The sequence below is a fragment of the Aphelocoma coerulescens genome, chromosome 1, assembly GCF_041296385.1.
Source record: "Aphelocoma coerulescens isolate FSJ_1873_10779 chromosome 1, UR_Acoe_1.0, whole genome shotgun sequence".
NCBI classification, from domain to species: Eukaryota; Metazoa; Chordata; class Aves; order Passeriformes; family Corvidae; genus Aphelocoma; species Aphelocoma coerulescens.
The window spans coordinates 13,755,078-13,780,563 of record NC_091013.1 but is presented as its reverse complement, the minus strand read 5'-3'; the positions used below and the strand labels follow the sequence as shown (position 1 = coordinate 13,780,563).

Sequence of the window (25,486 nt, the reverse complement as noted above, 5' to 3'; positions counted from 1 at the left end):
GAATGTCTCCAAGGAGTTTTGCCTAGGGGCACTTTTTCCTTGACATTCAACAGCAGAAGAATAGGTGCACTATACAAACTGTATCAACAAATTTGGTAAAAGCAACCATCTCTCCCTAAAACATCACCTCTCTTATTAGACCAGACTGGTCTTTACTAGTACTACTGCTATTGCTACTATAAAATTTCAATTTCCTATTTTGGACTTTAAGAGTAGGTTTTACAGATACTTTACCGGTATTTAAAACCTCCTGCCTCTTACCTCTGCATACTTGAACAGATTGCCTCATATATTCTGTAAAACTATTATTAATCACATTTATTACCTGAAGATTTAAGCCTTCACTTGAGAGATCCATATAGAGAGTGAGAAGGTGCTTTGGGAGAGGCACATTTCTGAGCTGTGTACTTCCATTAATCAAGGCACCAAAGGAAAGATCTCCACCGACACAGCTACACCAGTTCTCAGCAGGCAACAATCTCCCCTTAATGTCTGTAAAGCATTTCTTATTTAACAATACCAGCTAATTAAATAATCAGAGAAGCATATGTCTATGGAGAATCAGAGAAGTATATGCCTATGAAGACTGTTCAGTCCCAGGCACAAGTGTGAGAATGTGGTTTTTTTCTTCTAATTAGCATTGAAGCTAAATTCCTCCTTAACTCTTTATCTTACTGCTCATTTGAATTTCTCAGAAGCATTCATTTTGACTCTAAGAAAAGCTGTGATTCAAATCCTTGCAGCTTTGCTGATGTTCAGATTAGATCTCCTTGTGGAGCAAAGCGTTCCCCAGGACGGCTCTGCTTAGCAGGATGCAGGGTTTGGTATTTGTGTGAATCAATCCAGACCACTTCAGGGTCACTTTTAGCAAAGGAAAGCCTGCCTGTTAAGACCAGATAAGAGTGAGGTCATTGATTTATTTTTTCCTCATTATTTGGCAAGGTTTCAGTTGAAGCCTAAACTCATTATCTCTGTGGAAATACAAACACAACTTGGTCCCTTGAAGCAAGTTAATTTAGTTTGAAAACAGTTAGGGAGTTACCTTCTGAATTCAATTAGCTAATAACTCCTGATGGGTAAAGGTCACAGAAGAGCAAGGCACTGTGCTGTTTTAAGTTAAATGCAGTTCTAAGTAATATCAGAGCAGCACTTCTCCCCTTCTTACTGAGTCATGGCTGCAGCTTCTGGCCACCATCCCCAAATTCTCTGTCAATAAGAGACAAATTTATGCAAGAAGGGATCACCTTCAGGGATGAGAACAGCAGCAGAACCTTTGAGCCACAGCTCCTTCAGTGTCTTCCCTTTCTATTGGAAGTAGATCAGCAGCAAAAGACCTCGTCCCTTTCAACCACACTGAATAAAGCCCCCTTACTCACCAATGTGAATCAAAAGAATGTGTACATTAAAATCCAAATCCCTCTCTGCAACAAGACGCAGTCAAATGCAGTATTCACTTTCTATTCCCAGCTGCAGAGATGGTTCTTACAAGGACTGATGCTGTAGGAGAGCCTGTGTTTCTGCAAAAGATACGACACTTGTGGATCACTCATGGGCCACCAGCTGCAAGAGGCTGTTTCAGGCTGGGCTGGGAAAACATTTCCAGCTTAACATCCAAGTTAAAAAATAATACTGTGATAGAAACACTGACAGGCTTGATCACAGTATAATAACTGTTGGTATTAACTACCATAATAGAGGGGAAGTAAATGGTGGAAGGGCGGCACATTTTAATTGTTCTCTCAAGGAAACACCAGGCTCTGAACTACCCTGGCAATCACGAGCTACAAGCAGTTCCCTCTTAGAGCAACAATTTTTCATTTTATAATGTGAAAGCAAATTTCTTGCCAGTATTACCTCAGGTCATTAGCTATATTGTAATTCTTGTGTTTTTCCAAACTGATTTCCCCCTTAATTTGATTTTGAGCAGCTGATTAAATTTGCCCTCCTTGAAGAAACAGACATTCAATTTAACTCTACTTCAACATTCTCCTGGTATCAAAATACAGCTCTCATGGTCACACTTCTAGCTACAGAGTAATTTTGTCACCGCTTTAAAGGAACATTCTCTAACCAATGACAATATGTTGGCTTGCTCCTGTACATCCATCAGATGTGCTCAGAAAGCAGAACAATAAACTGTACAATGCAAAAAAACTGACAAATCGTTGAACTACAGGATGAAGGAAAACCCAATGCAGCACAGGTATTAATTTTACTTACTTATCCTACAAGGAACCAAATTTGATACCCAGAAGCCTGGGTGTCTCTGGTTCATTACTGAAGTCACCAGGGCTCTCACCTTCTCAGGCAGCTGGATCAATGAGACCTTCCAAATACGTTCTCTTTCAAGACTTCAAGTGGACATCCAGGCTGGGTCTAAATTTTTTTAATAGGGATCAAGCCTTGGGACCCTGTGGATCTCTGAGCTATTTTATGTGCAAAAACATAAAAAAAATTAAACAGAAACATTATGCAGAAGAATTCTGTTAGATCAGATCAAAGGTCCACTTAGTCCAGTATTCCACTGCTGACAGGAGCCAGCAGAAGATACCAAGGAAAACAACTTTTAAAAGGGGTAACCATGCAGTCATTTCTCCACTCTCTCCTCCCCACATCCAGAGCCTGCCACACAGACAGCTCCTTGGGCACAAATGTCATCTTGTTGCCTAATAGTCCCTGATAGATTTCTTTTTCCATTAGTTCACCTGATTGGTTTTGAGCCCATCTAACCTCCTGGCACCCAGCAGAATACTGTAAGACTGGTTCCAGTTTAATCACACACCACAAGGACCAAGTCTGCTGTTGTTTGCTTAAGCCACTACTCAGTAATTCCACCTGATGTCCCTTGCTCTTGTTCTGGGAGAAAGGCAAACAACCATTTGCTACTTATTTTCTCTGTGCCACTCATGATTTTAAACACCGCTATCGCATGCCTTTCCACCTTCCCTTTTCCCATCTAAGGAGTCTATTTAATCAATCTCAATTCAGAAGCTGTTCTTTGTTTGTGAAAACACTTGTCAGGTTTCTCTGTCCCCTTCGAACACTGCCATAGCTTTTCTTAGACGTGGAGATCAGAACAGCGCACAGTAATCAAGAGGTGAATGCACAGCAAAATAATTATTTTGTTTGCTGTGTCTTCCCTAGCAATTTCTGACAATCCATTTGCTTTTGAGCATTGCTCTGCCCTCGGCCAACATTTTTAGAATTACTGACAGCTAATTTGAACTCTCTTCCCTGAGTCACAATAGGTAGTTTAAAGTCCATTTCAGCATTGTACAGTCAGGTTTATTTTTTCCCATGTGCGTTATCTTGTGGTTATTGGCACCAAATGTAGGCTGCCATTTTACTGCAGCACCACTCACCACGTTTTTAAAAGTAGATTTTTATTTTTTCTACCCTGAATAACTCAGTCAAAGAAGCATCCAGCACTATTTAGGACATTTTCCAGACCACTTATGAATACGCCAGGCATCACAGAACTCAGTGCAGATCCCTCTGGGATTCCACTTGTTATCTCCCACTGAAATACCTGACTGTTTATTCCTACTCCTCACGTCATTTCCAGCAGGGAACTTTCCTTTCATCCTGCTACTGTTTTGCTTCTTTAGGATCTTCCAACTGAGGAGCTTATCAAAAGCTTTAGAAAAACCTGAGCACACTGTACCAACCAAATCACCCTAATCTACACTCATGTCAGTGCTTCAGACAAAGAGCAGTGGATTTCTCTCAGACATGATTTCTCTTGACAAAAGCCACGTTGACATGTTTCCAAAGTCCTTTTTAAATACAGGTGTCAAACTGCTATTTTCCTTTTCTGTGGTACAGTGGAGGTGTACTATGTGGTGGAGGTGCAGGAGTTTCTGTTCCGCTACTGAAAGTTGGATGAATCTGAGTGTGCAGTGGTTGCAATGACCAAAAGTCCCTCCAGCCCTAATCATGCAAACAAGACCCTGCTTGCTCTTCTGAACAATGCCAAGCACTGCCTCTTCTCCAAGGATTCCCTGTTTAGTGCCTTCAACTCACAGTCACTCATGTTGCTTTACAGCAGCAGAATCCCTCCCCATCATGACTCTTTCTCCACTAACACTCCTATTTTATTCTGCAGCTGCTCAGTTCTGTGAATTACTCCCACACCTTTAGTGCCCTACACACCCCCACAGAATAACCTTTCCCTCAGCAGCCAGACCTCTCCTGCAGGCAGGCTGCACCTTCCCTGTGAACTCAGGCGTTTCTGGAGCTCATGGAGGGGGGCAGGATCTGCTCTCACAGGGGAGAGGCCCCTGCCTTTCACCCCACGTTCAGCCATCTCTGAAGAACATTACATGACAGAACTAACTTTTAAGGAGGTTTAACAAAACTCCAAATTAAAATTCTCATAGGTTGCCCAGTGAGGAAAATTTTGAACCCACAGAACTATACCGGTGTTTCCTTTTACAATCACAGATTAATCACCTTAGTGTTATGGCTACTCATGTAAAGCCTGAGGCATTAATTAAATTAATGCAAGTGACAGAGTTTCTCTGATAACATTCAGCTATTTGACAACAGATCTGGTAGTTATTTCAAACTGTTGTGGTTATTCCAAATAAAATTTAACTGTACAAACACACTTGGTTTCTAATTTTACCTGGTTTTATGTTAATAGGCTTATTCTTATTTTATTCTTATCCCTTTTCAGATTTTTCATTTAATGCCTTGGAAAACATAAATGTGCACATTTCAGTGGCAATTTAGCTTTTCAGAATATATCACAAGTTCTTAGAGCTGTATACATAAAATAAGTAAAAAATCCACCAGGATCTTAGGGACTGCTTTGCATGTATGAGGTGCCACCTGTAAAAGAATTCAATCAGAAAATTCATTACAAAACGTGAGAAATGGCCCAGAACCTCCAGTCTAGTGTATGCTGAAACTTATGAAGCGGTGTTAAGGGAAAATTGTTTCCAGAAGGCATCAGATAAGATAGCAAAGATAAAGACTTCCAAACAAGGAATTGGAAAACAGACACATAGTGATGCCCAAAATACGCCTTTTTAATTCCAGGTACAAATGCTCTAGTTAATGCTCTAGATCTGTATTCACTCATGTGAAGCGAGACCAGGGATTAAAAATGTTCCTGTCTCTGAAAACAGGTATTATGAAGTATTTTAATAGTAATGGAGTATTCTCAACTGTGGAGGGGCAACCTTTCAGTGGAAGAAAAAGAATTAATTTCAGTTTTTTCACTGACACACTTAGGTGTCTGTGTGCGTACATCTAGAGGCCACGTGAGCTCACAGAGCATTGTAAAAACACAGGCCCTGAGCTTCTCAGTCTTTTTGATATTGAAAGGTGAAACAGGTAAGATGGCACTAGTTTCCTGTTGTGAAACACCCTCAAATGTTTCCTTTCACATGAAATGTCTTTTGAGTAGGACCACTTATGTCCCTGGGGCTACAGTAAGTACCACTAGGCAGCAACCAGTATCATTTACTGCAAAATTTGTGTACAAAAAATCAGCACTCCAGAAGCCAGAAGGACACATGTATAACGAAGATTTCAGTACTTAGCACTCATAAAGAAGGGAAAATTCAGAAATGTTAGATCCCAAACCTAACCACATTAGGACAATCACTGCACAGAAACAGAGCTTGAATGAGCAGTTTCCAACTAATTAAAACCTAATAACCATGGCAATGTTTCCAGCTCTGCATGCTTCACTAAATGTTTCATTTTTTCCACTAACTTTCATTTCATATATTTTAGTAATATTCATGCCTCTTGATGCATTACTGATGCTCAGACTCAGTTCAGTTCTCCCAAGTCTTTATTCCACACTAATTTCCTCAGGTGCCTGAGTAAACCTTTCAGAGATGATGTTCCTCCAAACCAAGCCTGGTCTAGCTGTTTTGAGGTATTTAACCAGGACAGCAGCGTCCGCTGGGCAGAGTGGGAGCAGAGCAATGCCAGACTCCTCCTGGTGATGCCTGTAACCTCATTTTCTCCAAACAGGCTCTGAAAACAGCCCTGACCCTGCTGCATCTCTCAGAAGCAGTTTTCTGCTGGGGAAGGGAGGTGGAAGGAGCTGCTGGCCTCTCCTTCAGCTAGCCCACAGTAGGACAAGCCTGCAGGCACAGCAGAGCAGCTGTACAGACTCCACACACTCTGCCCTTACACAAACCTCATGTAAGAACCACAAAACAATCTGACCCATGGCAAAAGTGTCCTCCACACTTCTGCTTTCAGCCACCCAAAGGCTGGGCACAATTGTTCAGGAACATCACAGTATTTGCTTGTTTCCCCAAAGTCTTTCCTTCAAACGTCTCACAATTACATGGAAGTTCATCTTTCATTTAAAACAATGGCAGTCTGGAGCCTCCATGGAAACCCAGACATGTGAATCCTACCAGGAACCAGACAGCTCTAAAGATCTCCAGGTCTCTTACTGCTACTGCTTTCCATCTTCCAACCTCTTAGCATCTGAGTTTAGCAACACTGCACAAAAGCTCAAGGCATAGGGCTCACCATTTCTTCCTTCCAGGCTTGGGGCTGTTATCTAGCTCACTCTGGAGAGTGAGGAAAGAGGGAGCATTTGGCTGGTCTGCCCAGCAAAGCTCACGCTCTTCCATTGTGGAGCACTGCTGTCACCAACAGCAGGCTTCACACCACAAATGTTCAGGCTAAAAGCAAAATCTTCATAGCTTCTGAAAAACAGACAGCCCCTGTAGCTACAGACAGGACAGACTTGTTTTCCCTGAGTGGCTGCAGAAGGATTTAAGTGCATTTCCTGACCAAGCTATACCTTCTGTCACCTGGAGCCTTCTGCTTCCTCTTTATTTGCAATTTTTCAAAGAAACCCCTCTGTGAGGCAGGACATACTGGTGACAGTCTATCCCTCCCTCCACAGTAACAACCCCACAGCAGCTCTCCTGCCATTATCAGAAACACCCAGGAGCACCGAGATGCGAATGGGAATGCACTGAAGCATGAAGTGGCTTGGGATTATAATGAACTACTGACCCTTAACAAACAATTTGGTAAATATAAACAGTGGTTTGCTGTGGTGACCTACTCAAGCATGTCCAGGCAGCAGGTACAGCAAGCAGGGGACTCTCAAGGTGCACTGCTGCTGCCTGGGGAGGAGCAGAGCACAAAGCTCATGGCACAGCCAAGTCTTTCAGTATCAATGCCAACTTGCTGCAACAGTTTCTGGATGGCTTTATAGTAAGAAAACTGACCAAATGGGTAATAAAAATGAAATTATCAAGATTATGCCGGGTATTTTTAATGAGGCATTTTTAAAATCAATTATTTCTTGCTAAACACTAAGAGGCTCCAGTCTGTTGGTAACGTGGCTGCAGACTCAGGACAAAAAGCATCATGGCAGGCCTTTGAGAAATGGCAGCAAATGTTGCAGACAACCTTGAAGTCTGCTTTCCTACAGGATGATCAGGAGATACAGAATCTGACTTCTTGGGTTGTTTTTTTTTTTAATGCTGCTTGTTTCATTTCCATTAAAAATACCATCTGGCAGAAATTTTATCTCAGAAATCAACACCCAGGTCTAAGAGAGGAGCTCTGCTCCATGAGCTATTCTGTGCTATCAGCTTTCTTAACTGGCAACTTCAGCTCAGTCAATAGTTACTCACAGCAGCTACTTCAAAGCGTAGGCCTGAGGAATAATCCCTTGCAACAGCTACTTGTGCAAAAGATCAACACATCATTCAATGTATCTCAGCAATACTTACCATACTCAAAATCTTAGAAAGTTTTTAAATCTTTTTAAAATAGGGGGCATTATTCAGCAGCAACTCCCACACAGTGAATGACAGAGATGACACAAATTTTGACAAGACAGCTGCAGTTCTGGAGTGGTTCAGATATATTCATCCCTGTGTCCAGGGACAGACTTTGGGTCATGCCTGGAATGGCACAGGGAGCATTAACTGTGCTCATGCAGAAGTGCTATTTTATTTTCAGATTACATGATGGTGTGAACCAACCCAGTCCCCTTTTCATCACTTTAGACTGCATACTGAAGAAAACAGTAGTAGTAGTCTGGTTCTCACTCTCGTATTATGATTTAAGTGTGCAAGTTGCACACTGTGCTTTATTTTAGGCTTCAAGAGCAGCAGAAAAAAGCAAAGCAGCTGCACCCAACTGTAGCAAGTATCAGTATTTTCTAAATATTTTCGTCCATATTTTGATTCTGTAATGGTGAATGAGATTGGAAGGCATAAATTCATAAATGCTTTGCACAAAGGTAGTATACTTCAAGTGTACTACCTATAATACCCACAGTATCTTGAAATCCCTATGCTTTCACTTAAGAATTAGTAAACTTGCTAACTTTTCCAAACTTCTAAGAATGATGCCTTTCTTAAAAAAGAGTAAGCATAAATAAAACTCATAGCTACGTACCATGGGCTTTTTTCCCTTTAATTATGGGAAAACAACAGCACTAGATTTCAAGATTAGTTGTGGTAGATCAAATATTGACTCTTGCACAAAGGCCACCTGGAAAGTTGACAAATCAAAGCAGAAAAAGAGCTTTGACTCTAACGGGAGTTTACTATTAACCCAAAGTAATTTACAGTTTACTACACAACTTATATCCTAAATTAGACTATTGGAGTGAACTATAGGAGACTTAAGACATATACCTATGGTCTGGGGAACACAAATACTGGGTCCATTTCCCCTCCAATTACTAAGAAATTTTGCTTTGCAAGAAAATCTTTAGGTCCTTGCATTAGACCAAGCAGGCAAGCTGAAATAGTTGAACCTCTGAAATATGTGCAAAATTGAGTTGGGATGGGTGAGGATGTTACCATAAAAAAGGAAAAGTCTTCATTTACTTATAGCAATTCTACATGGAGCACAGAGATTTCTGAAAGAGCAGAGAAGAAGCAGGGCCTGTGCACTCCACTCAGATTAGTTAGAGATGATAGCTTTCCAGAGTGCTACCTAAACTCCCAGAAAACTGTGCATAGCTAGCAAAACTGGAAGCAGAAATAAAAATCCAGTATTGATTTCAGCACTCTATAGTGACCAGGTTAAAACTCATTTTCTGTTACCAATTTTCACGTCTTTCACCAGGATTTTTATGGTTGGGGGTTTTTTTCCCGTCCTTTTTAAGAGACTACTGTGGTATCACCAGCATCTTCACTCTCAGAGTTTACCCAATAGTGTAAACTTTTTACTGAAAAAATTATATAAGCCTGATTGTTGTAACAAGTTCACAGGAACTGGGGTTGTTTATGAGGATTGAATATAGATTTCAACTTGCATTTCCTACACCTGTGAATCTCGTATTTTAAAGAAGCAAATACCAGATCCCCAGATTTCAGGAAATTTCAGGCACTTTGAGAACAGAGGACTCCAATTCTTTCAATCGGTATAACAAGCATCGTACTGCCATCTAGTGAGCAATGTAAAAGCAACTGACACATCAAGGTGCACGGATATTTCTCATTACAAGCCATTTTTCTCTTTCATAAGTACAAAAAGAAGAGAAAAGCAAATTTAGGTATAAAACAGTGCTAGAAAACAGATAATATAAAAAGCTTTTCAAGATAAAAGTGAAGAGGCACAGGCAGGCCAGCATAAGGAGAAGAGCTGGAAGGTTTTAAAGACCATGTTATCCCACTATCCTGGGAATGCAGCTTTCTCTCCTACACAGATCATGGGATCACCCATGCTTCAGACAGTAGGATCTATTTTTTGACAACAGCTAAACATTCCATTTCCCTTCACTGCCCAAATGCAAGGCACATAGCACACCCATAAGCCTGAGCAAGGCTTTAGTGGCTACCCACAGAAGAGGCATTCCCCAGCTGTCACCAATAAACACTGGCAACATCTGTCTCTGTTCTGGTTTGAGAGAATATGGAATTCGGTTGCCAGAGGGTTTCTTTCCATCCATGAGGCTGTGATTCAGACACCTGCAAGGGCAGGACACAGCTTTGCTTTTTGTCTGAGCAGAGAGGTGACAAATCTTCCAGCTTTTCCCAAAGGCTGACTGAGCCCAAGGCTTGGACCAGAGTGCTCTAGGCTCAGTTCAGATCTGAGAAGGCAGATCCAAGGGTAGGATCCCGAGGGCAGGAGCCTGTGAACCCCTGTGAATGTCCCTGATGGAGATCGCTGCACTTGACACAGTGGGGTTACTGCTCTGTGGGTGAAGGTCTCTCTTGGTCAGCACCACCAGACAAAGCTGGCTAGGTGATTTTGGGTAGCAAGCTCTGGGCTGTGATGGTCTCAGGGCACAGCAGCAGCATGCTGCCAAGGGCACGTCCAGACAGCCAGCATTGGTTTTCCAGTGATGTCCTTCACAGTTCACTGACTTGCAGAGAACAGCATATGTCTAACAGGTGCTGTTCAGCACTGACTTTCTCGGTCCTCACTTGTCAGTACAACTGTCCAAAAATTGTGCTAGTGCACAGAGATGTTTTGGGCACTTTCTTTGAATACATGCTTGTTAAAGGAAAAAAAAATGAGAGAGCATAAACACACTTGTAACCCACCCCCAGGTGACAGCCAAAGGAAAACTGACGAGGCCCTGCAAGGACTACATGACTTACCAACTCAAGAAGGTGGTTTCACAATGTTTGTTTATATTCACAAACTTGTAGATTCTGTCAGCACCTACAGAGACAGAAGAAAGCTTGGAATAGGAGCTTTAGAAACCATACTCCCCCCTCACCCACTGACTAGCAGTACCAAACACCATTTTTTGCCATGCTCAGTCAAACACATCAGTAACGTGCTCTGTCCTTTTCCTATCACACAGACCCTGCAGGGTTTCTGACACCAATGACATAAGAAGCAGAGTCAGAAGAGAAAGGGAAAGAAATGAAGCAGAACTTTTCTATGGCAGGTGTGTTTGCAGAGGAAAAACATGAATTCCTCTCCAAACACTAATGCATTCCCCAGAGGTAGGCTGCAGGAATAAACATATCTATGATGCTTCTATAGTACAACGTGGCAGATTTTACAAGGTCTATGTTTATATTTATTCAGCCATACTGCTTCCACAAGCTGACAACACAAGCAGCAGTCAGAAGTCAGGATGCAGCTCCTATTAAAGCAAATGCCACCATGCAGCACTCCTCAGCCAGATACACTTTTTCTTCAAGCCCCCTTTGCAGTCAGCACACATGGAGCTGACCCCACCAGTCTGGCCTTAGCAAGAGTCAAAGAGAAGAAGTCTTCTCTAATTGGTAATTTTAATTATGGTCATTCTGTTCCGATCCAATCCCTCTCACAAAACAGATGCTTTCTGCCCTCCTTTCTCCGGCAAAGTTTCCTACGCTATAGATTTTTTTGTCATGCATGACGAGCAATATATTTGTTAAAATGTCCCTGTAAACCACAAGGAGGATAAAACCAATTGCTAGTTTCACCAGCACAATATTGAACATCTGCTCCATCTGTTCCAGGAAATGGTGACAGGTATCTTGCTACAATATATTACACTAATTTTTCCAAGATATTTTTATGTTCGGTCATTTAAATTGCAGTGAGGTATTTTATTACCACACAGAACCTCCATAACCACTTCTAAACTGCTTAGTAGCCAAAATCACTCCCTGCTTACAGAACTTTAGTGCCACCATCAAGCCCTTTGCCAAAACTGACCCATCTTTGTGGGCCTGGATATGGCAGGACATGAGGAATGCTGCCTGCAGCACAGTGGGGGAAAAGAAGGATTTAAGAAATTTCCCTTTATATAATGGTAAGCCCTACCAGCTTCGGAAGAGCTGTATCACAAGATGAATGTAGCACTGTTTCTCTTATCACACTTCAACAGCATCGCTTAATATCACCAATTTAAACTCAAAAATCAGCATTCAGTTCAAGTATTGCATCACTGGGGAAAAAAGAAGACTGCCCATCTCCATTTAGACACTGAAGAGTGATATATATTTGGACTTCATCTTGGATTCCATTTATGAAATTTTTCTTTTTTTAATCACTTGCAGAAGTCTTGAGAGTACAGCATCACCCAGGAAGTCTTTCTTGGTGCTCTTTTGAACTCTGTTCCATGCCTATATAGACTTAATCACATGTGAAGCTCAAATTAGTGCTATTAAACTAACATTATATTCTGCAGATAAAACCCATTTTTGTCCTTCAGCATTTTCTCCACTTACAAGAGGCCTGCTTTTTTTCTATTTTTACTGCATTGATTTTACTGGTTTTCTCTCTCCTTTAGAGGTATGCAGGAATATCTTTCAACTGAGGGTTGTTAACATTATGCAAAGTGCATACCTTGCAACTGTTCTTTTTTTTCAACTTCACTGTATGTCTACCTCTCAAATCACTGCCATTTCCTACAGCTCAAAACACCAGCACAAAGAGAAGAGCAGGGCCAACCAAAATAACTTTCACTGTGAACTCACAGAGGTCATCACTGTCACTTTTCTTATGAGCAGTGAGATTGAGGAAAGCTTGATGTTAAATTTGGTGCTACTAGAGTTGGATCATGTAAGACAGTAATCTCTCAACACATTTTAGCAAGCTTAAATGTAAAACTTGTCTGATTCCAAGATCAGTGGGAGTACAAAGATTGTTTAAGTGTTTTTTTCCACCACAGCCACAGTGCTTAACATGACCAAACAGGTTTTCTTCATCCTCCTTTTAGTGACATGACCTTGATAGGGATGGAGTGTCAAACTCTAACAGCAGCAAAGAAAGGAACAGGTTTTATCCTGCTTTCAACACTTTGGGAGGTATAATCAGAGAATGGCCACCACCAACTCCCTGTGAAAAAACAGGACAAGGGGATCTCATGTGTCATCGAGTCCATTTCCCCTGTAGGCAGACATTTAATACAATTTTTTTATAACTCCACGCATGCTGATCAAGCCCAGTAAATATGCAGGTGTTTTGCTCCCGTACTCATCAGAGGGCTGTTCCAGAGCCTTACCCTTCTGATCCTCAGGAATCTTCAATCCCTTCCTTCAGGCGGGCAAACACATCCAAGTAAGATTATTACTGTGGCAGTAAGGATTATGAACAGCATGACCCTAACTTGTAGAACCTAGACTGGAACTTGAAGGCCAATACCACAAGACATGGGAAAGGAGACCCTTCTGGAGAGAAGTCAGAGCTTTGGGAGAAAGGAACACTAAAATCATAGGCTAAGAAGTACAAGCATGCCTGCAAGATCTTGTTTCTCCCGCTCCTGTGAATTTAATTTTGTGAAGTATCTTTTTAAAGATTGAAATCTGCTGCAGGAAACCACAAAAATAGTAGGATTTTTTCAAGACACAACATATAATCACAGGTGCCTTGCTAATCCTTTTCTTCTTTTACAGAGCCTTTCTTCTTTGAAAACGGCCCTCAACTCAGCGTTTTCTTTTGCCTCTGCTCTTTACATGCCTGTTCTGTATCATTTAAAAAAAAGAAGGAGAGAAATTGTACTGTCCATTCTGACACAGGTACCACACTATCCTGAAGGTACATTTATCACAAATCATCTGCAGAGATAGGGTGCACTGCAGACATTCCTGACATTGTTGGTCTGGAGTAAAACTTTTACTGGACCACCAGTTTTCCCAGAGAATGGCATCCACAGTGCTCAAAACACAAAAAGTCAACACTTTTGATAAAGGACAGCTCCAGCTCTCTCACACCTTAATTTTTAAGGGCCCTGGGTACAATTTAATTGATACACTTGACAGATGACCTAACCTGTCCCAGTCCAATAGGTATGCCTAGTTCAACCAGAAATTGTGCTGCAAAGCCTTACCAACTGCTTGTCACAGCCTAGTTACTGTCTTCAAAATCTTGTTATTAAATGCACTGTGGAATTACATTCTATCTATCCTTATCTGTGATAAATATGTAATTGTTTTGTGATATGAACCACAATCTACTCAGCACTGAGAAAAATGATCTTTCACAGGGCAAACTTGAACCAAGGCATCTGGGTCACAGAGATGATCACAGCGTTGGACCATGTCTCCTGTAAGCATTGAGGTTGTTCAGCCTGGAGAAGAGAAGGCTCTGGGGAGACGTTAGAGCAGCCTTCCAGTACCTAAAGGGGGCTTATAAGAAGGATGGGGACAGACTTTTTAGTAGGGCCTGTTGTGATAAGACAAGGAGTAATGGTTTTAAACTACAAAACAGTACATTAAGACTAAATGTAAAGAAGACATTTTTTACAGTAAGGGCGGCAAAACACTGGCACAGGTTGACCAGAGAGCTGGTGGATGCCCCAACCCTGGAAACATTCAAGGTCAGGCTGGATAAGGCTCTGAGCAACCTGATCTAGTTGAAAATGACCCTGCCATTGCAGGGGTATTAGAATAGATTATCTTTAAAGGTCCCTTCCAACCAAACCATTTTGTGATTCAATGAATTAAAACACTTAGTATTTCATTTCTGTCAAACCACACTCATACATCCACCACGTGCACCACATGGAGCCCATTCAGCCCGCCTGGCAACAATTCCAGATTTTGAGCCCGAGGCAGTGCCCTTTTTCGCATTTCCTGTATTCATGAGGCCAGAACGCACAAGCTGCACTTGGCATAGCTGGGTATGACCGCGAGTGATGCCCTGCCCACAGAACCCACGCTGCCACAGATAAGAGAGATGATAGCAGATGGGAAGCCTCTCACGCTGATAGTTTCCTTCTGCAATCACACGCTCCGGATACGTGCGCGCTCTCTCTCCACACACACGGGTATTTTTCCCCTCTTTCTCTACACACATACACAATTCCCGTCTCCTCCGAGGCCGAGCCCCACCGGCACTGCCCGGGCTCAGCGCCCGGTCCCACGGAGGGAACAGGGCCCGGGGCGACTGTGCCGGGCTGGGGTTCCTATCCCGGACCGGGGGTGGCCGTGCTGTGCCCCGGGGTGGCTGTGCCGGGCCCGGGGGAAGCACACAGCTCCCCGTGCCCGCTCCCGCCTCCCCGAGCCCCGGCCAGGCCAGGCCATGCGGCGGGAGCGTGTGCGGACCAAGCTCCTCCCCGCCGCCGCCGCCGCCCCTCGCCGCGCCGCGGGGACGTGCAGTCGCTCGGCGGGACATGGAGGCGGCCGGCCGGGCCGGGGTCCGGCGCCAGGCGCTGCTGCTGCTCCTGGTGGCGGCGGCGCTGGGAGGCGAAGCGGAGGCGGAGGAGCCGCGCCCGGCGCGGCAGCGCGGGGACGAGCAGTGCCATTACTACGCGGGCGGGCAGGTGTACCCCGGGGAGGCGGCTCGGCTGCCTGTCTCCGACCACTCGCTGCACCTCAGCCAGGCCAAGAGTAGGTGCCGGGCGGGGATGGGGCCGGGGCGGGGATGTGCCCGCAGTGCGCTCCGGGCTGCGGGGCGGAGGGGGGCGGCGGCAGCGCCACGTCAGGCGGAGCGCGCGGGGGCTCCCGATGCCCTCGCTTCCCTTCCCTTCCCTACGCCGGCTCTGCGTGCAGCCTCCGGGGAGGCCGCGGCAGGCACGGGAGGGGCGGGCGAACCGGCCCCCGCCAGCCCCTTCCAGACCTGCATTTCCATCGTGGTCCCCGCCGCCGTCTCACGGGCGTCCAGCAAGGTCTCTGGTTGCAGAAATGGCGAACGAGTTCAGGGAAGCGCTTTAAGGCACACACAGGAATGTTTTGTGCTCACGCCGCGATCAGAAGCAATGAACGGGCACGTCTGTAACCCGCTGTCACCGCGCTGGGTTTGGCACTGGCTTTTGTGCCTGTGCTCTGTTGTGATTTAAAGGCTTTATATGACAGACCTGGGGGCAAACACCGTAAATCGCGCCGCAGTGAGATGTTCAGGGATACCAGCTCCAAGTCCCGTTCTGCAGCACAGAGAGTACAGAGAGATCACACAAAAATTATCTTCCCTGTGAGAATGTACAGCTTTAACATCCTTTCCCTTTACTGAGCCAGGGTGTACGTTCTCTTTTAAACGTTTGCAAGCAGATGTTAAAAAAAAAAAAAAAAAAGCAGCCAAGATATTTGTAACCAACATTGTTTGGGTTTTTTCTCCCTTTGCAATGTCAGTTATTACAGATGGGTGTTTATAACTGCAAAAACAATAACCTTAATTTAGAAGGGGGTCCAAACATGCAGTATTTTGTTTAATATTTTTTCCTTCTCCCTCCTAATCTGAAGGTCCTTGTTATACATCCTCGCTAACTATATTCTGCTGCTGTGGGCTGTCCTAAGAACAGGAGAGCCAAACAATTCAGGCACCATCCAGATAATATTTAAGATTCCACATATTTTTCTCTGAAGCTTTTCCCTAATTTCCTGGAGATGTATGTCAACGTCCTTGACATGTATTGAGATCACCTTGTAATTCCAGCATACGCTATCTTTTGTCTCAGAATTCACATTGCTATGAAAATAGTACCTGGCAGATTAATTTTTAATATTTTAAATTCAAGGTTAATCTCTTCTGATAGGAATAGTAAATTTATTTCATGCATTTCAACTGGATATTTTTTTAAAGCACAGCTGCCTTCAATTTGCTTAGGAGCTGTAATTTAATAAACATATGTTGCATTTTTAGGCATTTGTCTCTAAACGTGTTGTGGCATGTATTTTTTGTGGACCAGAACTCCCCTGGCTAAAATGGAGCAATGTGAATTTGAACTACCTTATGCCTCTGGTTCACAACAGCTATTCCTAACAAAACAGTGTGGGTACCTGAAGTATTGAACAGCTTCCCCTTCAGTCTAGCAGGTGCCTTGAGCTGGCAGGGCACACATGGTTTGTTCAGGAGGCCCAGATAAGGTTTGTGTGGCCTTGATTGTCAGTTATTAGCAGGGCTCACGTACAAGCACAAGTTGGCCAAATTATTTACTTTCCATGTGTACTAAAACCTTCATTTGTTCATCATTCTGCACCCCCTGTTTAGAGCTGTAAAGCAGTTTCATTGTAGAACTGTGCTGCAGGTTGTTTTTCAAGCAAAAGGAAGAACAGCTGTCCTTGGACAGCTTGGTTTGAACACGGGCATCATATTCTGACTTTTAATTGAACATTCTTTGCATTTCAGTCTCCAAGCCAGCACCTTACTGGGAGGGAACAGCAGTCATTAATGGAGAGTTTAAAGAGCTGAAATTAACAGATTATGAAGGAAAATATCTTGTCTTCTTCTTCTATCCTCTGGACTTGTAAGTAAGAGCACTGTAGACATACCAAGACTGAGTGCAGCTACACTAGATTCGTAATTCATTAATTCTTCTCTTTTTTTGAGGTCTTGTATTTTTGTTTGGTAAGAATTTGGGAGAGAAGAAAGGAGTGACAGAAGAAAATGTATTATTTGCATTTGTTTTCTCATCATGCATTGGTAAAATTGCAACACAGTCTTTGTCCTAATAACTGTGTCACTAATTTGTGTCTCCACACAAAAAAACCAACTTCGTAGTTCCCCAGTTAGGCAGCTTCTGTGTTCTGTTTCATGCTGTAAATCAGTGCTGCAAATAGAAGACAGCATCCCAACTATATTTTCTAGACTGTGTCTATCCAAGAGGTGGCATTTTCCCTTTAAGCTCATCCTGTAACATCCTAAGAGCATTTAACATTAACCTCCTTTATTTAGAATGCAGTAACTTCATTGATGGAGTGAAAACATCTCTGCTTTCTAAGGCACAGTCCCATTCTTTTCCACAAAATGAAGATGCATAACTGCTTTAATATTTTAACATGATTAGCTTTAGCACTTCAGTTCTTCTGTAGTACAAAAAGTTGAAGACAAATTAGTTAAAACTTGCAGACATGCTCAGTAGCAACAAATTATACTATGATTCTCTGAAAAATTTGGCTTATCGTGCTTAAATTCAGACAGTTAATATTCATAAAATCTAAAAGAAAGTCACTGTAAAAACTCTGAATCCAGACTGTAAGATAACTGTAGATTTATAGTCTTCAGAAATAATCCATTTGTAGCTAAGCTGGAGTCTGAGGGTGGAGGATTTGTCAGGCAGCATTTTGGTTAAATACTTGAAGAAGCAATAAAAATAAGCAAAAGCTGAAATAATTTATGATAAATCCATCATTTTAAGTTAAGCAGAGAATTTACTGGCTTTCTCATAAAATTTGGACTTCTATCTTGTCTTAAATTTTCTAGTACGTTTGTCTGTCCAACTGAGATAATCGCCTTCAGTGACCGAATTGAAGAATTCAGAGCAATAAATACCGAAGTAGTAGCATGTTCTGTGGACTCCAAATTCACTCACTTAGCATGGTATGTATCTACCTCTTGTCTTTCACTAAACATTGTTCATGGTTCAATCTTAGCTGAAGAACAGTCCTCCCCAGATTTTCAGCCTGTGTAGGTATATCATAATGTGTGAAAGTGTGATGCTATTGACACAAATGTTTAAAATAAATTACAACCCCAGTGTGTGAAAGTACCTTTATTTTTGAAGCTTGTTTCATGTATATTGCTTGCAATATGTCATGTCTCAGTCCAAAAAATAGTACAAATACAAAAAGAAAATAGAAAACAATGAAACTATCAGTAAATGCTTCACATTGTCCCAGTTCCTGAGCATGTTGGCATAAAGCAAATGTGACTGATAAGAAAGAGGTCACATTAACAGATATGGACAAAACCTACGAAAGATCTACTGAACATTCTGTTCAAGCCACAAATACTGTTCATCTCCTTTGTGTGCAGAACAGAAAATATGTCACTTGCATTGAATCCTTCTGTCCATACTGACCTGGTTTGTGATTGCTGACTTGTGTAGGGAATATAAATCTGTATGAGAAATACATCTATATTTCCTTCAAAGGATTAATACTCCCCGTAAGCAAGGAGGACTTGGACCAATGAAGATTCCCCTTCTTTCTGATCTGACACACCAGATTTCAAAGGATTATGGAGTGTATCTGGAAGATCAAGGACATACACTTAGGTATTTCACTGGATCGCAGTTCACTTGGGTTTTTGCTGGGGTAATTCTTAATGCTTTGTATTTAAAGAAGCATTTGAAATTTTTCTTTGAGAGCAGATTTTACTTGGGGATTCATAACAAGCAACAAATATTGAAGAATACGAAAAAATATAGTCATAATGAGTCAGAAGAGGGATCAAGGCAGGGCAAATATGCAGGATTCACCAGAACTACAGTTGCTCAGGGACCTCCCAAGTCCAAGTGGAGTCAAGACTAAAGTTACCTAAAGAGTTACGTTTGCCAAAAACTGAATAGTGTCTTTTGGGATCCCTGTAATGACAGAGCATCTGCACACACCCTGGCAGGACCTGTCAAAGCTTAGTTTTATGTTCTGCAAAGAAGTATTCCTTTTTGGTTTTAGCTTTAGCTCAGCTCATGTCATGTGATACCCAGGTAAAAAATAGTAGGTCACTGGTGGTGGGTGCTGTATGGTGTTTGCAAAGATCAAATTCCTCCCATCCAGCAGACATAAAATAGTGCATAAAAACAACACTATCATTAATTCTGTTTCCTAACACACACACACACTTTTTTTTCCCCACAGAGGCCTTTTCATTATTGACAATAAGAGAATCCTTCGACAGATCACAATGAATGACCTTCCTGTTGGGAGATCAGTGGATGAAACACTTCGTTTAGTACAAGCATTCCAGTACACAGACAAACATGGAGAAGGTGCTCTTTTAGATACTGCCATATTGGAAATTGTTTTACTTAGCCTGGAAGCTGTATTTGTAGCTTTTTGGAGGAAAGATGCTCTGTAGCATTAAGGACTGGCCTCATGCAGTAACTGAAGTGGTTTGATTGCCCTGCTTAATTCTGTGGTTCCAGGTCCTTAGGCTGTTTCTAGAATAGTAATTTACATTTTGCTTCACATCCACGAGAATGAGAGCATAAAGCATTCCTTAGTGTGAATTTTGGCATTACGTACCATGTGTCACAAGCATAAATTTGTACAGAATATGAGGCTGTGAAGAATGAGGCCAAATATTTCAGTACAGTTTTGCATACTAAAGTAATGGAGATGCAGGCCATCCTTGTCCTGTGCCATTCATTGAGGAGCTGTGACAAGTAATTGTGTTTCATGTCAAGATACGTGGTGATACTGTGGAAATTCTAGCACCATTTATACTTGTGTCTTCTTTATAAGTGCTATGTGATCATCTTTCCCCAACAAAGAAGTTTTACTCTCTTCAGATCATTACTTTGTATCAAAAATTGTTATTCCTCCAGTTCAAGCATAGGGTGAACTTTTCACATTTCTTTAAATAATTTATTGGAAGATTTGTTCAAATATGAATACATGTTCAGCAGCTTAACTGCCAGTTCAACTCAATGTCACCAGGCATTCGAAAGTACCTTTATATGGAGGCACAACTCATTATTCTGCTGTGCTGTACAGACTTGGAAAGATAGATGCTGATACTTAGGCTATGCACATCCGACTAAGGAAATTTATCCACATTTTGTTACAAAGCCATCTTACAGAATGTTGATTTGCAGGGTTTCCAGAATACCACGATTTTTCCTAGCTTTTATGTGAATGTTGAGGAGAGCCTCTGTAGATGCCTCATTGGTTTCTTTGTGCAGAATAACAGTTCTCCACAATTCCTACTAGCATTTGAGGCATTTTGTCTGTCAGCATATCTTAAAGCAGTGTAATGTGGCATAACTGCTTGGAATGAAACCTCAGAGGGAGAGCTCTGAACGGATGAGAGCTTTACTCCAGAATATGCAGCTGTACACGTGGTCCCAGGGCTCCCAGCCACACTGCGTGGTAAGCACATGCTGTGATCCCTTTGCTCCTAAGCAAGGCTAAAAATAAAATCAGTCTCTTGTGGAATCTTTGAACTGATTTCTTTATTAAAAAATTCCCCTAGTTTTGGTTTTAAAGAAAGAAAGGTAGGTCTCTGGGTAGTCACCTGAATTTTAGTACAAAACTTCTGGTTTTACTAGAAGAGGTGTTCATTCTCGGACACTGCTTTGCTAATACTTCGTGTAGAAGGGCACAAGAATTAAACTAAGGCATAGGCATCCATCCAGAGATCTGCAGTTTTCAGGTAACAGAAGTGGTAGGTTGTGTCAGGTATAAACTGTTAGGTCACCATCCCACGTGTAAAGAAAACTGCACATTTAATAGTTTCAAATATTGACATGTGACACTTAGTTCATGGTGTTTTACTTCATGGTCAGAAAGACAATTTTGAGCACACAAAAGTCAGTGTGTGTAAATATACTTCAGCTTTGTCCCTTTTTTTTTTTCAGTTTGCCCTGCTGGTTGGAAACCTGGCAGTGAAACAGTAAGTCACTGTTTATATTAACATGCATGTACTACCAACAAGCACTCAGTCCTCATTTCTACTAAAACCAAATCCAAAATCTTAGCAACTTTCAATGAGAAGGTATGATTAATCTCACATTATTGAAGTTACATCTTTTGGATTGCTATTGATTTCATTAGGGGCTTGTTTCCATCACAGTAGACATGTCCCAGTTGTTTCAAACTCCTGGTGTGTGAACAAAATTCACTTGATCAGCAGTGAGTTTGTGATCAAGAACTTTTTTCCCGTTAACACCTGATGAGGGAAAGTTGGAAACTCTTGAGGTAGTTGTATCTTCTTGGTTATTTGTCCATATAAATTCTTGGTGCAGTTGATTCTTACTGCAGATCATGAGCACTACCCAAAAAAAGAAAGATAGAAGTTCCCAGGCTGCTGTTGTATGTGCCAGAGCCAGTGCCATTATCAGCACTCCTGCAGGGAGCACTGTTTTGCTGTGCAATTGCCTCCCTTCTTTGTTACTCCTGGGCTCCATGTGACTGCAGGCAGAGGAGCCAGAGTTCAGATAAACACCCATTGAACTTGTTTGTGTTCCCTGGCCCAGGGTGAGCCTCAGCAGAATAATGAAACTTTCACCAGAGGTCTGAGCTGCCTCGCTCAGATGAGATCACTGTCATTTATTTGAGCATGTGGCTTCCTTCTGAACCATCTGGTGATGACAGAGCACTGTTGTTAACGAGCTGGCTTAACAAAAACCAGGTCCCAGAAGCCTCTAAGCAGAGTTAGTGAGCATTGTACTTGATAGTAAAAAACAGTGGAATGTTAAACCATGTTTCCTTGATGGATGAGAAAACGTCCCAGGATGACTGGAGGCTGGGAATCAATTTTTTCAAGCTGGCAGAGGAGTGTCATAGTGGGGAAAGCTGGATATTAAGACTGTAAAATGAAAGAGGGCTGGCTGGCCTAACATTCGTATTTTGGTACTGAAAACTTCTGCCCTCCATAACTAGGATCACCTAGATAACAATGGCATTAACATACTTTCTAAAAAACAGTCTTAAAATGCTGATAGTAACAGCTCCAATACTGCCAATTTCATAATCTAAAGCAATACATAAGCATTCTCCATCTCCTCTGTGCAAAACATGCAGATAATAGCAGAGTAGATGAAAAAGCCTTTCTTAAAGATGTAGTCATGCCTTCTAAATGTGTTTGATTTAATTAGATCAAACCAGAGGAAGCCATGAGAGTGTGGTGGCCAAGGGAAGAACTGTAAGTAAATTCTAAACCTCTAGATTAAAGACATTAATTTATCAAAATACCTTGCTTTTGGGGCAAGCTGTCAAAATTCTTCCTTTGGTAGGCTGCACTCTCTCACGCCTCAGTCAGTTGAATCTCTCTGCTACTGCTGTTACATACCTTTAGAGATGAACAGTAATCTAGTACCAAATCAACTGATAAATTACTCTTCAGTGTTGCTAGTGAGTTGGCAGTAGCATCCTGCTATGAAATACTGTGCTGTTCTGGCTTTATAGTTTGTTGTGTTTTCGTGGCTTTGGTTTTTGACTAACATTTCCATTTTCTTTCTTGCACAGATAATTCCAGATCCAGCTGGAAAACTGAAGTATTTTGATAAACTAAACTGAGGCTCGCATCTGTTGAACTAAATAGGTCACATTCAGCTTGATTTTTGCCAATAAAATTTCATTAATTTTGGTACTTTCTTGAGTTTGATTAATATCTAACAGCAGTAAAACATTAAAGGGCTCGTTTAAACAGAAGTCTAACCTGTGTGAAGCACAGGTACCTCATTAGTTATTAGAGCATATTCTTATGAAATACATGTTTTCTCTTTAGGGTTTGTTTAGATACTCAGTCTTCCCCAAATTCACTTCTCTTAACATCTTGGGCTTAGATTGATGACTTTTGCTATTAATATATTTCTTAATTTCTGCAAAAATCTTGTGTGTTTTTCTTGTGTGTAGAAACTACAGCTAGAAAAGGGCCACTTGGTTATGGTACATTTGTCTCTAGTCCAGAGGCAATAGCAGTAACCTCAAAGCCAGGAATAAGTTACAGTTGCTGAATTAAATTTCCAGTCTGTGTAAAGCTTGAAAACATCTTTCCAGCTACTAAGAAGATACCCTATACGATATAAATCAATACATCTGCACTGAAAAAAACACAGCTCTGCTGGTTCATGTTGATTCAAGGGCTGAACCAGTAAATTTTTCTATGCTTGAATTTGTAGTGTTTGTGCTGATAAGATTGATTCTCTTTCACACTTCCTGAGTTAGATCCCTGTCCCTACACTGTTAACAGATGGATGTGGTGGACAGTGTCCTATGCAAATCCACTCATTACCTGTGGTTCCTAGTTTTAATGGAGTAGTTGTAGTCTTTCCCAAGATAAGTACTGGCATGTGATCATCGGAAACTTTTGTGGCTGATGGACGTGGATTTCTTCTTCCAAGGGAAATGTAAGACATACTTGTGTGCACTGGAGAACCCTTTCCTAAGGATGTCATCTTGCTTCTTCCTACCTCTTCCTCTTTCTGACATGTTATTGTAGAGTCTGTGCAACTGGAAAAACAGCAACTGAAATATATGTCAGCTTTTCACCAGTCTTGAAAAGGTGACCAGCACCTTCGTGCTCCAATCTGTACCACTACATTATTACTCTTAGTTGGATCCCACATGCCTGAGAACTCAGTTCCCCTTCCCTCACCAGACCATACAATTCTCTGCCCTTTATACAGACGCTTCACTACAGTTCTGTAGAACCAGGCCAGGAGATGGATTTGCACTGTGAAGTTAAATGATTTTGTGGACTTAGGTGAGTATTGAGCAGCTCTCTGTGTTAGTCACTGCAGGCACAGAGCACGAGAGGCTGCTTCACTTCAGCTCTGATACAAATAACACCTACGCCCATGCCACAGGCAGAGGGAACCACAGCCAGAGCAAGCAGAGCTCTACTGAGCTTCCACCTGCCTGTCCCTGTGAGGTCTGGGGAAAGAAGGAGTCCCTCATCCCATCTAGATGGTAAGAGGCAGAACGGGGACAATGCCAAACCCCAAAGGCTGCTAACGTGCTGCTCCAGCCTGTGATGGCAAAGACCAGAGGGCAGCATGTAGAGAGGTGCTTTCCCACATGACTAGGTTGTTAATCACCTTGAGTTTTACTCTGGATTCTGTTTACATCAACCCTGAAGCACCAAGAACAACACACAGAATGTTCAGATAACTCCAAGCCACTGCAGCATGACAACTGCGGGCCCAGCTATTACATAGATATTCATCAGCAGCCCAAGGCACAAAACAAATACAACACTTGGGCCCCCTTTAGAAATGGTGCCTGTGCCCTGCTCCCCAAAGGCCTTGCCCACCTCTCCAGCCAGGCGGCTCTCAGTCACACCTAATGCTCTCCCAGCTGCAGGAACCTCGGTGGCACTGAGCCAGCCAGTGACACCTGATACAGACACAGGTGAGTTACCAGCCACGTGCTGAACACACTCCACCCAGCCCAGGGCTCCTTGCAGAGCCCAGTGAGCAGTGAGTTACAGCAACAAAGCCACAGGGTGTAGCACTGGAGCACAGTCAGCACCACTGCAGCAGCTGTCAAAAGCTGTAGAGACTGAGCCGAGAACAGAAAACAGCACTGAGAACACTTAGTGACTGAAGAAAACTGGGGCCATCTGCATGCTTTGTTTGCAATTGCAAATGTAGGTCCCAGAGCATAGCTGTGCCAACTTTCAGGGTTTTTATAAATGCAGATTTACATTTTAAACGTGCAGGAAGGGATGGGATAAGGATTTTTTTTAAATGCAGTTCAATGGGGATAAAAAGTATCAGAGAAATGGGGAAGTAGTCCTTAAGCAGACTTGAGTTGTCATGTGATTGTACATGCTTGAGATGAACAAATGACAAAGCAGTCTGTTCTTCCAGTACTCTTTACCTGAGGTTTGAAATAAGTGGAAAAATTAAATTTCATGTATCTATGCTTTCCCAAACTCTGGGATATATTATGGGGCCTCTCTTGGAAGTGCATAAAATGTAGATGCTATTGTGAGCCTGTCTTCTCAACAGAAAGAGCAAAAATGCTCCTGCAAGGCAAGTAATGACTAATAACAAGACAGAGTCTTCAACTTCCTCTGCTATTTTGGGCAAGCCTCCCACACCCCACTACTGCACCCTCAGCTGTTAAACTATATGTGGTGGTGAGGTCTGCAGCTGAAAGCCATCTTTTCAAGCAGGATGGATCTAGCTGAGACCTGGATGTCACTTCCAGAAGTATTGAAGAAGCATCAATTCAGATAATAATAATGGCACAGATTT

General features: G+C 42.3%; 1 protein-coding gene and 1 long non-coding RNA gene across 3 annotated transcripts; one reads left to right on the top strand and one right to left on the bottom strand.

Moving 5' to 3' along the window:
- Positions 1 to 1,380: 1,380 nt before the first annotated feature.
- On the bottom strand, positions 1,381 to 10,436 carry LOC138099660 (uncharacterized). Its single transcript, XR_011146756.1, has 3 exons — positions 9,798 to 10,436; positions 2,300 to 2,426; positions 1,381 to 1,517 (listed from the first exon to the last, which is right to left on the bottom strand). It is a non-coding gene; the product is annotated as an uncharacterized lncRNA (long non-coding RNA).
- A 4,532-nt stretch (positions 10,437 to 14,968) lies between these two features.
- Positions 14,969 to 22,872, top strand: PRDX4 (peroxiredoxin 4). 2 transcript variants are annotated; one of them, XM_068996808.1, is made up of 8 exons: positions 14,969 to 15,233; positions 16,969 to 17,086; positions 18,043 to 18,159; positions 18,713 to 18,835; positions 19,419 to 19,549; positions 21,140 to 21,174; positions 22,379 to 22,425; positions 22,749 to 22,872. In XM_068996808.1, the coding sequence occupies exons 1-8, from the start codon at positions 15,017 to 15,019 to the stop codon at positions 22,750 to 22,752; spliced, it is 792 nt and encodes a 263-aa protein (XP_068852909.1). In that variant the 5' UTR covers positions 14,969 to 15,016; the 3' UTR covers positions 22,753 to 22,872. The 2 variants fall into 2 exon arrangements, with proteins under 2 accessions (XP_068852909.1, XP_068852827.1); XM_068996726.1 differs by lacking the exon at positions 22,379 to 22,425 and having other exon boundaries at positions 14,970 to 15,233.
- Positions 22,873 to 25,486: the final 2,614 nt, after the last annotated feature.

What these genes read in the sequence shown, in the direction of transcription:
- PRDX4 (XM_068996808.1), top strand. Translation starts at nt 15,017, where the DNA reads ATGGAGGCGGCCGGCCGGGCCGGGGTCCGGCGCCAGGCGCTGCTGCTG. An exon ending in GCACCTCAGCCAGGCCAAGA is followed by an intron (nt 15,234 to 16,968) that starts GTAGGTGCCGGG and finishes TTTGCATTTCAG; the next exon opens with TCTCCAAGCCAGCACCTTAC. An exon ending in GGAAACCTGGCAGTGAAACA is followed by an intron (nt 21,175 to 22,378) that starts GTAAGTCACTGT and finishes TGATTTAATTAG; the next exon opens with ATCAAACCAGAGGAAGCCAT.